At 50.7% G+C, this 12,434-nt stretch overlaps 1 protein-coding gene across 2 annotated transcripts in view; it reads left to right on the top strand.

Moving 5' to 3' along the window:
- The window catches only part of LOC142243230 (uncharacterized), a 255,092-nt gene that overhangs the window by 173,270 nt on the left and 69,388 nt on the right, over positions 1–12,434 (top strand). For both annotated transcript variants that reach the window (XM_075314907.1, XM_075314906.1), the window contains 2 exons: positions 2,079–2,117; positions 10,751–10,831. In XM_075314907.1, the coding sequence (XP_075171022.1) occupies positions 2,079–2,117; positions 10,751–10,831 (120 nt within the window). The remainder of the gene's footprint in view (positions 1–2,078; positions 2,118–10,750; positions 10,832–12,434) is intronic.

Genomic DNA, 12,434 nt, shown 5'->3' with positions numbered 1-12,434 from the left:
CCCCTGCTGCGATTGGTACTTAACAGTCAATGCATAATCTCTATTGACAGCCTGGTGTGTGCGTGGGGAAAAGCTCCCAGCTCTGCTACACTCAATTCTGAGTAAATTCAGAATGGCTGCACACAGTGATCTAAGATAAACTTGGTTAGTTTCAGAATCTCTTTACCTACATTATGCTGCCCTCAAATGAAGTAGCATAAAGCTGGTGACCGATTCCCTTTAAGAATCAATGGAGCGAAAGTGTGCATGTTTGACCTCCGGTTCATTCAGCCGGGCTCTACATAGTCCCAGTTCTCTAGATCGGTGGAGGCGATGGCAGTTGGACACCCAGCAATCGGAAAGTTATCCCCCTATCCTTTAGATTAGGAATAACTTTTAAATTCGAGAACACTCATATAAATTTGTGAAGTCTCACATTTTTATACAGTTAGGCACAGAAATATTTGGCAGTGACTGAATCTTCATGATTTGAGGTCTGCATGCCACTATTTTTTTTTATTTAAAATGAAAGAACTGAGATACAATTGAAGTGTAGACTTTCAGGTTTAATTAACCCCTTCATGACCTTTTGAAGTACCCATTCATCATGGTTTGGAAGGGGTTCACGACTTATGACATATGGGTACATCGTAGCGATCATGCCTGCACATAGGCTATGCACTCATGATCGTCGCCGAGAGCTTGGAGTAAGGCTATGTGCGCACGTGTGCGAATTGCATGCAGTTACGCTGCATTCTGCACCGCAGCGTAACTGCATGCGTCCTGTGTCCCAAGCACAATCTATGAAGATTGTGCATGAGACGTGCGCATGTGGCGTATTAGCGCCATGTACGTATGTAGCGAATCGGCTGCTGCCCGAAGCGTGCGTTCTAAGAAGTGACATGTCACTACTTTTGTGCGCTTTGCATGCTGTCTATAGGGAAAGGCAGCATGCAGAGTGCACGAATTCTGCAGGCACCAGGCGCTTCAGGACGGAGCTTTTCTTCTGCGCTCTGAAGCGGACCTTTTGTGTGCGGTGCAGAGCGCACACGTGGGCACATAGCCTAACTTTTTAAAAAAAATCAAAACACAACATGAGAACATAGCCTTACACCGTAATTTTACCAAACAGGACTAGTAGAATTCTTGTACAATGAATACCTGAAAGATTAAAACCCGGATACAAGTGTGATCGTGGACTAGCAATATTGTTTTTCCACATAATTTGCAACAACTGCTTTTGACACATTCTGTAATGTTAAAGGGAACCGGGCGTGTCCTTTTTTTGATATTAATCCGTCCCCAGTGTGTTTGACATGAAGCAATATGCATCACTAACATGGTTTTAAAAAAAAAAATCAATGTATTTATCTTAATAAAAGACTTTATATACTTTGGTGAAAGCAGCTAATACCGTAGGGTTCAGTCCTAGGGCAGGCAGTTTTGCTGGGATCATTCACTTCAGTCAAGCTCAGACATGATTATTTTTTTAACTTGGTAACACCCCCTGCATTGTAATTTACAGCATAGGTCCTTCACAAAACACTTCTCTGCTTAGCTCTGCCCATTAGTCACATGATTGTGACATCAAACATCCTTTACACCACTTTTAAGTGAATGATCCCAACAAAAGTGCCTCCCCTATGACTGAGCCTTAAGGTATTAACTGCTTTCCCCAAGTATATAAAATGTGTGACCAGACCTGTCAATCAGCCTTGTCCAATTGAAAATCTCACATGCGGAAAGCTGCTTTTCTATTGGAGGAGACTGATGGACAGGTCTGGTCACATGCTCCTCCACTTATCAGCCATTTTGAGGACTGCGCCTCCTGTGAGGAAAGCTGTAGTAACAAAAGCAGGAGAAGAACCTGTCATGTCTAGACAAAAGTGCCACAGAATCATGTCCCCAACACGTCTGACAAACTAAACATAAAGTGGCCTTCCCCATTAACTCATTCTGCAACCAGCAATACACAGTGTAATACAAAGGCTATAGGAAGCAATTGATGCACAATTTTTAATGAAACCCATTTGTAAAAATGCTTTTTAGCCCCAGTTGTAATATGTTTCTCACTAATTTTTGTTCTTTTTAAATTCAAGAAAAACCTAAGGAGAAACCTGCAGCGAGTGCTCATCGTGGTATGTAGACCGTTATATTGTCCCTTGGTTAAAGAAATGCTTTTTTTTTAGCTATTAGAAAATGGCCTATTGTGTAAATCAGGTTTTGTTAGATGTTTGGTCTTTTTCAGATCATGAAAGTTACTAATCTTGCAATCTTTTTAGCAGTGGGGATTCTTTTAGATTTTAATTTTTTGTTTAGAGAAGACCACATGGACCTCAGACAAATGAGCTGTCTCAAAGGGGAAGTGGAGCAGAGTCACCTATTGTGATCAGGGGATTGTGTGGACCGAGAATGTTAAAAAAAAATAAAAAAAATAAATAAATATTACAAGATTGCGGATTTTTTTTTTTTTTTTTAAATAAACATAGAAATATGAAAATAAAATACCAATTTTCAAGTGATAGAACTTAGCTAAAAAAACAGTGTCAAATAACACTGAGGAACACAATCTGAATATAAGTGACTTCAGATTTTCACACCAACATGGTAAGCTGTAGAATACCCTCTTTGTTTTCAAAACCATACAAAATGTATATTGAATAAAAAATAATGCAAAAAAATAACCTGAATGTAATGTTTATTTAAAGGGAATCTATCAGCAGGTTTTTGCTATGTAAACTGAAGCCAGCATGCTGCAAGGCTTACCACAGAGAATTCACGGATGCCTCTGTTGTCAAGTTCCAGTCTGTTGTTTGCCATGTTTGTTTCAACAGCGGGACTTCTCAATGCTCGGACTACAATGTCACTAACACGCATAGTAGTCCGGCATGTCCCTTCCTCTTATTGACACCTCACTGTCAATGTATAGTCTCTATAGAGAGCCTGTCATGGGTGGAACAGCTGGGCTACATGGCTAAATCAAAAAATTCTGTTTTGTATCAGGGCGGCTGCATCCAGTAATGTAAGTGATACATTGTTGGATTCAGGATCTCTTTGCCTACATCATGGTGCTCTCAGATGAGGTAGCAAAAACCTGCCTGCAGATTACATTTAAGGCTATATTGTTCACACACAGGATGTTTTTGTTTTGTTTTGTTTAGGTTTTTTTTTACTGAAAGTCAGTTGTAAGGATAGCAGTTGAGGTAAAAATTACCTTTCTAGCTTTTCATGGTGTTCAATCTTTACACAATCTCGCCTGATCATCCAACAATAGTCAGCCATCATAAGTACATCCCATCTACCCAGATACCATTCCTCCATGACCTTCAAATCTTGGTGGAATCGTTCACCTTGCTCATCACTGACTGCCCCAGGGTTTTCGGAGACGTTTGCAAGATGGCTATGCACAAAATAAACATTCAAAGGGTACTTGTCACCAGGTTTTTCCCTTATGATCTGTGGCCACCACCAGCAAGCCCTTTTTATACCAGAATGATATAAGAGCCCAGGCTGCTCTGTAGAATGTAAAAAAGACTTTTATAATACGCATCTAGGGGGCTGTCCGATGGGTGTCGCTGCTCTTGGGCCGCCATCTCCTCCAACTTATGCGATTATTGTCCTGCGTTATTCAGAGGGGCCTCTATTGCACTCCTGCGCATGCACACTTTGATCTGCCCGGCTGAGGGTAGATCAAAGCACTGTAGTGCGCATGTGCAGGTGGTCGTTTTGTTTTTTTTTCCCTTAACCTTTTCTCGCACTTGCACATTACAGTACTTTGCTCTACCCTCAGTAGGGCAGATCAAAGTGCACATGCGCAGTGTAGGCCTCTCTGTGAATGACCCAGGATACGTCATGCACACTGGGCCAGGCAAGAGACAGCAATCACAAGAAAAGAGGAGGTGCTGAACTGAGAGTAGTGACACCCATGGGACTGGACCACCCCCTAGGTGAGTATAATAAAGGTGTTATTTATGTTACACAGCGCAGCCTGGGCTCTTGTATACAGTATTGTTAGTGGCCGAAGCTTATAAGAGAGAAACCTGGTGACCGTTTCCCTTTAATTGTTTGCTAGTTTTTGAAGGAAAGCCATTAACAAGTTTTTTTTTTTTTGTTGTTGTTGTTGTTTTGAATGATAACCAAGCATTCTTTCTCTGATGCCTCATTGGGGGACACAGGACCATGGGTGTTATGCTGCCTATCCATAGGAGGACACCAAGATGCAAAAGCATAGCTCCTCCTCTGCAGTATACACCCCCTGGCCGGGCCAGGCAGCCTCAGTTTTAGCTTGGTGTCTGTAGGAGGCACTTCCTTTCAAGGTTTATTTTTTGAGGGCAATGGTTTCCTTTTGGGACCGATCTCCCACTACCATCAACGGGCGGGAACGTGGAGTGTCCCCTCCCCGTACCCCATCCTGCGACGCTGGATCCTGGGCTGGACGACTTGTTCCACAGACAGATTTTCCAGAGCCCAGGACAGAGGCACAATTCCTCAGCCCCTCTTTGCAGGCTCTGAGTTAAACATGGCACCTGTGTGACCGGACACAGCAAGCCGACTCTGCTATTTCCACTGCCTGGACTGAAGCAGTGTTTAAGGTGAGATCCCCCCTGACTAGTTTCCCAGACAAAGGGAGAAAAGACGGTGCAGGGAAGGCTCCCAGGACTGCTGAATTTACAGTATTTATTATGAGAAAGTCCCTTGCTGATTGCAAGGAGGAGAGCCCCAGGGATCCTGAACACAGTGTTAACTTTTCTCTAGCTTGCTGGCTGGAGGAGGGGGAAGTCACTTGCTGTTTGCAGAAAGTCCTGCACAGATAATTTACCGGTGGCAGGGGGGAGGGCCCAGGGCTCAGAAACTCACGCTGTTTATTTGCTCTGGTTATTGCTCTAGCAGAAAAGCCGGCAGAGATAACCACCAGTGACAAGCTGCGTGCTGACTGGAGGGGGAGGGAGGAAAACTGTCAGAAGCTCCTTCCCGCCGTTTTTTTACTACCCACAGCAGGGGCGGCACACTGACTTCTTCTTCGCGCTCTTTTAGCGCTAAGCCCCACCCCCCGCGGCCGCGATAAGCTTTGCCCCCCAGGAAAGCGTGCAAAGATCTCCACAGAGCTTACTCCTTCCTGAGGACAGGGCCATCGGCTGATTCTGGTGAGGTGCTTGCTTCACTTCTAGCTCTGCTGACCATTGCTCCCCCTCCTGGCATACTCCTATTAGGAACATGCAGAATTCTAAGGGCACTAAGAGTGCTAAGGCCCACATAGTCTATTATTCAGCCTGCACTGCCTGCCACGCTGACCTACCACGAAAACACACCTCTTCTCTCTGTGAGTCCTGTGCCCCTATAGCCCCCCAAGACCCCCCTGCCACCACCGCCGCAACCGTCAGCCCAGAGCCTAGGGCTCCCAGCCCACAGGAATGGGCACAGTTTCTGTCTCAATCCATGGAAAAACTGTCACAGAACCTGGTTCTGGCTATGCAATGTTGTCCTCCACACCCTTCTGGGCCCCTGGACGGAACGCAGCCTGAGGATACCCGTATGGAGGATCCTTCTGAGGTAATCCGGGCACATGCTTCACCGGTTGCAGGAATCAGGAAAAGAGCACACGGCCGGGTGTCTCCAGCACACTCTCATGGCCCCCATGACTCTCCCTCGGGAGCACACAGGGCAGGCTCTCCCGCACGCTCCACGGCTTCTGAAGAGCTGGAGGAGGGAGAATGCTGTTTGTACCAGGAGGATTCCTTGGTTTCAAACACCCCAGATGATCAAACTGCAATAGACTCCCTTATAGCAGCAATCAACCAAACTCTGCATGTGGAGGATCCCCCATCCACTACCACTGACCATGTGGTCTTCTTTAAGAGGGCAAGGAAACCCCAAAAGGTTTTTACTGATCACCCAAAGTTTCAGGATATCCTCACAAAGCAAAGGGAGAAGCCGGACAGGCGCTTCAGTAACCGAAAACTCATGGAGTCCCGATACCCTTTTGCCTCACCTGCCCCTAAGGGCTGGGCCGGTCCGCCCTCGGTCGACCCCCCCCGGTCTCCCGCCTTACCACAAAGACGCTCCTGTCTTTACCCGATGGTTCCTCAATCAAGGACCCGACAGACAGGTGGAGCACCTCGCCCGCTCTGCTTTTGAGGCTGCGGGTTCCTCCCTCTCGCCCTCCTTAGCCTCTGTGTGGGTCGCAAAGGCGATCTCGGTCTGGGCAGACTCCCTTAACAATTCGCTTGAGGAATCCCAGTTCACTCATACCTTTACAGAGGTAACAGCTCAAATTGCCGCTGCGGCGGAGTACCTCATGCAGGCCTCCATGGACGCTGCTACCTGCGCAGCGTTTGCCGCCTCAAATGCCATAGCCATCCGTAGAGCTCTCTGGCTCCGACAATGGGGAGCGGACTCTGCCTCCAAGAAGTCTCTCACGGGCCTTCCCTTTTTTCCAGACCGATTGTTTGGTGAACGTCTGGACAAGCTCATTTCTGACGCCACGGGAGGAAAGAGTACCTTTCTCCCCCAGCTGAAGTCCAGGACGTCCTTCACCAGACGTCCACAGTCCTCGTTCCGCTCCTTTCGGAACTCATTTTGTTGGTCGACATCCCGTGCTGTCCCCGCCACCAGCCGCGGACTACGCAGGGACCGACTGACCTCAACTCTCCCCGAAACCCACTTTGTCATGGCAGCCTAGACCAAAACAGCCCAGGACTAGGGAGACTCGGCCACGACGTTTTCCCCCCTCATGACTCCTTCGGCGCCCCGGAAGACCCACTCATTGTAGGAGGTCGTCTGCGGCTCTTTCAACACATCTGGGCTGCCGCCTCAGACGACAAATGGGTGTGAGACCTTGTGTCTTCCGGTTACCACATAGAATTTTGGACCCGACCCCCGAGTCGGTTCTTTCTCTCAAACCCCCCAAAGACTCGAAAACGACGCAAAGCTTTTTTCTCAGCAATCCACTCGCTCCAAACAGCAGGAGTGATAATACCTGTCCCAGACGACGAGAAGTTCGGGGGTTTTTATTCCAACCTCTTTGGTCCCCAAAAAGGTTGGTCAGTTCGACCCATCCTGGACCTCAAACACCTGAACAAACATGTGCACGTACAGAGATTCAGAATGGAGTCCCTAAGGTCCATTATTGCATCCATGGTCGAAGGGGAATTCCTCGCCTCCATAGACATCAAGGACATGTACCTGCACATACCCATCTCCCCAGATCACCAAAAGTTCCTACGCTTCGCAGTTCAGGACTCCCACTTTCAATTCGTAGCTCTACCCTTCGGCCTTGCCACCGCACCAAGGGTCTTCACCAAAGTCATGGCGGCCGCTATGAGCATCCTTCACGCCAGGGGAGTAGTCGTTCTCCCTTACTTGGACGACCTCCTCATCAAGGCCCCCTCCTTCCGCGACTGCTCAACCAGCGTACAGATCACTGTAAACACCCTATCCCGCTTAGGGTGGCTAGTGAATCTAGACAAATCATCCCCGATCCCATCACGATCCATCACCTTCCTGGGCATGTCCCTGGACACCCGTCGGGGCTTGATCTTTCTCCCTCAGGACAAGGCGATCGCTCTTCAACGAGCGGTACACTGCCTTCTACGTCCTCCGTCTTGCTCCATTCGATTCAGCATGAAAGTGCTCGGCAGGATGGTGGCGGCTATGGAAGCAGTACCCTTTGCTCAACTGCACCTCCACCCACTGCAGCTAGCCCTTCTAGCGGCCTGGGACAAGAGCCCCTTCTTCCTGGACAGACATCTTCACCTGACTCCTTCAGTCAGGTATGCACTCTGCTGGTGGCTTCGGTCCTCATCCCTATCGAAGGGGAGATCTTTTCTCCCAGTGAACTTGCTGGTCCTGACCACGGACACCAGCCTCCTAGGCTGGGGAGCAGTGTACCGGCACCACACTGCTCAAGGACATTGGATGCCCCAGGAGTCTTCCCTACCCATAAACATCCTGGAACTCCGCGCGATCTTCCTCGCGCTCAGAGCGTTCTGCCCTCTGCTAGCAGGTCGTCAGATTCGAGTCCAATCGGACAATGCGGCAGCTGTAGCCTAGATCAATCGGCAGGGGGGCACCCGCAGCAAAGCGGCTTATCTCGAGGCCCACAAGATCCTCAGCTGGGCCGAATCGACGGGATCAGTGATATCAGCGGTACACATACCGGGGGTAGAGAACTGGGCAGCAGACTTTCTGAGTCGCCAAGGACTTGCCGCCGGAGAATGATCTCTCCACCCAGATGTTTCTACACATCTGCACTCGCTGGGGCACACCAGACGTGGACCTAATGGCCTCAAGGTTGAATGCAAAGGTACCCGCGTTCATAGCCAGGTCACGCGACCCACAGTCCATCGGCGCGGATGTTCTAGTTTGCTTCTGGCACCACTTCCGCCTGCCTTACATATTTCCACCTCTACCCCTGCTGCCGCGGGTAATCAGGAAGATCAAGGCAGAGGGAGTCCCGGTGATACTGATAGCACCGGACTGGCCCAGGCGCGCCTGGTACGCCGAATTAGTACAAATGCTTACAGACGCACCGTGGCGCCTTCCAGACATCCCAAACTTGCTGACCCAAGGGCCCATTTCCCATCAGAACTCCAGAGCCCTGAAGCTGACGGCATGGCCATTGAGACCTGGGTATTAACAAGAGCGGGATTCTCCCCCGCGGTTATTTCCACCATGATCAGTGCCCGAAAGCCTGCTTCATCCCGCATTTACCACCGTACGTGGACAATCTTCCTTTCATGGTGCAGGGAAACTAACGTCCAGCCTATGCCTCTGGCCATCCCCAGAATTCTCGACTTTCTACAGTCTGGCTTGCAAGCGGGGTTGGCTCTCAGTTCCCTTTTAAAGGGCAGGTCTCAGCGCTCTCAATCTTCTACCAATGCCGCCTGGCTCAAAAACTGCAAGTCAAGACCTTCCTCCAGGACGTTTCCCATCTAGTTCCCCCGTACAAACGGCCGCTGGACCCATGGGACCTCAACCTCGTTCTGGACGGTCTCCAGAGGTCTCCCTTTGAACCCCTCAAGGAATCCTCCCTTGCTCTTCTGTCCTGGAAGGTAACATTCCTGGTGGCAATTACGTCCATCAGACGGGTTTCGGTGCTAGCAGCACTCTCTTGCCGCGAGCCTTTTCTGATCTTTCACCAGGACAAGGTGGTTCTGGGCCCCCTTCCGGATTTCCTTCCAAAGGTTCTTACCCCGTTTCATTTGAACGAGGACATTGTTCTGCCTGCCTTTTTGTCCACACCCAGTTCATAGGGTGGCAAGGTCTCTGCATTCGTTAGACCTCGTCAGAGCTCTCAGATATTACATATCCAGGACAGGCCCCTTTAGGAAAACTGACTTTGTTTGTCATTGCTGAGGGGCCTAAGAAGGGACAGGCAACTTCAAAGGCGACTCTGGCTCGCTGGATTCGCTCTGCGATCCAGGAAGTCTACCGCTTGCAACTCAAGCTCATTCCTAGTGGGCTGCGGGCTCATTCCACGCGAGCAGTTGGCGCTTCGTGGGCCATTCGGCATCAGGCTTCAGTGGAACAGGTGTGTAAGGCTGCGACCTGGTCTAGCCTACATACGTTTTCAAAGCATTAGAGTCCATACCCAGGTTTCAACTGAGGCAAATCTGGGTAGGAAAATTCTGCAAACGGCAGTAGAGCACCTCTCTCAGTAGGCGCTCCAGGCTGTCTGGGACTGGTTCCTAGTCCTTGGGTTGTGTTGTCTTCTTTTATGTTTCCCACACATGGACTGATTTAGGACGTCCCATGTTCCTGTGTCGCCCAATGAGGCGTCAGAGAAAAACGGATTTTTGTGTACTCACCGTAAAATCGTTTTCTCTTAGCCATCATTGGGGGACACAGCACCCACCCTGTTGCCCTGTTGGGCCTTCGTTCTCTCAGTACCTTATTTGGTTATGACTCTTCTTTTCTCATGTTCCTCTGTTGAGAAGTTTTTACTGGTTTTTCTTTTACTGCTTGTGTACTAAAAGTGAGGTTGCCTGGCCCGGCCAGGGGGTGTATACTGCAGAGGAGGAGCTATGCTTTTGCATCTACTTAGTGTCCTTCTATGGATAGGCAGCATAACACCCATGGTCCTGTGTCCCCCAATGATGGCTAAGGCTGGTTTCACACATCCGGCTTTTTGCCGTTTTACCGGATCCGGCGCTCTCCCGTACAGATAATACAGTACAATGACAGCGCTGTAACTTCCGGGTCACATGCGCCGGTCACATGACAGCATGTGACCGGCGCTTGTTGCTCTGTCATTGTACTGTATTAACTGTACGGGAGAGCGCCGGATCCAGCAAAACTGCAAAAAGCCGGATGTGTGAAACCGGCCTAAGAGAAAATGATTTTACGGTGAGTACACAAAAATCCGTTTTTTGGACTTCTGACTTGATCTCTGATGATCTGCTGTGCACCATAAACACACCAGCCTTTACTGTTTTCAATGACTGGCTAGGAAATGCCAAAATGAGGTACTTGAAGCACTCAAAATATTGAACACCATATTCCATTTGTCAAGTATAGCTTTTTGTTTTTGGATCAAGATTTTAAAGCTGTACTGATTTTGATAAAGCCCACTATAGCTGGAGGCAAGCGGCGCACTTCAGTGGAGAAAAAGAATGAGGTGTGATAAATCAATCAATCTGCTTCCCTCAGATGATAACACACGGATGTATGAATGCAGTCTTTAAGGGGCTTTTCAAATAGGAAATTTATAAGGCAACTCCTCTCTATGTATGTTGTGTGTGCACCTGATTACAATTGTTTGATTATTTTGCAGAAGTCACTACTGAGGGCAGCGGAAGGGAGATTGCGAAGTTAAGCGATTACATATCCAGAAGAGACAGGGAGCCTCTAATTGGTAGGTTTTTAGAAAACAGTCTAAAGTATTCATATTAAGGTGCTTGTGTGGAAAATGTACCACAGAGATACATTTCAGCTACACGATTGGGGAAACAGTTCACTAAAATATGGAACTTTAAAAGACATTGTTTTGTTGAACCAGTTGGTATACAGCACATTAATAAATGCTGTCTAAGGATCTCTTTACACTTAGCTACTTGTTTGCTTATCTGCAGTCTTTTCTGCAGTCTTTTAGTAGCTTGGTTATGTAGAGCATGGCGTGCGGGTGTCCGTGCCGAGCATGGCGTGCGGGTGTCTGTGCCGAGCATGGCGTGCGGGTGTCCGTGCCGAGCATGGCGTGCGGGTGTCCGTGCCGAGCATGGCGTGCGGGTGTCCGTGCCGAGCATGGCGTGCGGGTGTCCGTGCCGAGCATGGCGTGCGGGTGTCCGTGCCGAGCATGGCGTGCGGGTGTCCGTGCCGAGCATGGCGTGCGGGTGTCCGTGCCGAGCATGGCGTGCGGGTGTCCGTGCCGAGCATGGCGTGCGGGCGTCCGTGCCGAGCATGGCGTGCGGGCGTCCGTGGCGAGCATGGCGTGCGGGCGTCCGTGGCGTGCGGGCGTCCGTGGCGAGCATGGCGTGCGGGCGTCCGTGCCGAGCATGGCGTGCGGGTGTCCGTGCCGAGCATGGCGTGCGGGTGTCCGTGCCGAGCATGGCGTGCGGGTGTCCGTGCCGAGCATGGCGTGCGGGTGTCCGTGCCGAGCATGGCGTGCGGGTGTCCGTGCCGAGCATGGCGTGCGGGCGTCCGTGCCGAGCATGGCGTGCGGGCGTCCGTGGCGAGCATGGCGTGCGGGTGTCCGTGCCGAGCATGGCGTGCGGGTGTCCGTGCCGAGCATGGCGTGCGGGTGTCCGTGCCGAGCATGGCGTGCGGGTGTCCGTGCCGAGCATGGCGTGCGGGTGTCCGTGCCGAGCATGGCGTGCGGGTGTCCGTGCCGAGCATGGCGTGCGGGTGTCCGTGCCGAGCATGGCGTGCGGGCGTCCGTGCCGAGCATGGCGTGCGGGCGTCCGTGGCGAGCATGGCGTGCGGGCGTCCGTGGCGAGCATGGCGTGCGGGCGTCCGTGCAGAAAAGAGCATGGCGTGCGGGCGTCTGTGCAGAAAAGAGCATGGCGTGCGGGCGTCTGTGCAGAAAAGAGCATGGCGTGCGGGCGTCTGTGCAGAAAAGAGCATGGCGTGCGGGCGTCTGTGCAGAAAAGAGCATGGCGTGCGGGCGTCTGTGCAGAAAAGAGCATGGCGTGCGGGCGTCTGTGCAGAAAAGAGCATGGCGTGCGGGCGTCTGTGCAGAAAAGAGCATGGCGTGCGGGCGTCTGTGCAGAAAAGAGCATGGCGTGCGGGCGTCTGTGCAGAAAAGAGCATGGCGTGCGGGCGTCTGTGCAGAAAAGAGCATGGCGTGCGGGCGTCTGTGCAGAAAAGAGCATGGCGTGCGGGCGTCTGTGCAGAAAAGAGCATGGCGTGCGGGCGTCTGTGCAGAAAAGAGCATGGCGTGCGGGCGTCTGTGCAGAAAAGAGCATGGCGTGCGGGCGTCTGTGCAGAAAAGAGCATGGCGTGCGGGCGTCTGTGCAGAAAAG

This window comes from Anomaloglossus baeobatrachus, chromosome 6 (assembly GCF_048569485.1).
Source record: "Anomaloglossus baeobatrachus isolate aAnoBae1 chromosome 6, aAnoBae1.hap1, whole genome shotgun sequence".
Classification (NCBI taxonomy): Eukaryota; Metazoa; Chordata; class Amphibia; order Anura; family Aromobatidae; genus Anomaloglossus; species Anomaloglossus baeobatrachus.
This window is presented reverse-complemented; position numbering and strand designations above follow the sequence as displayed.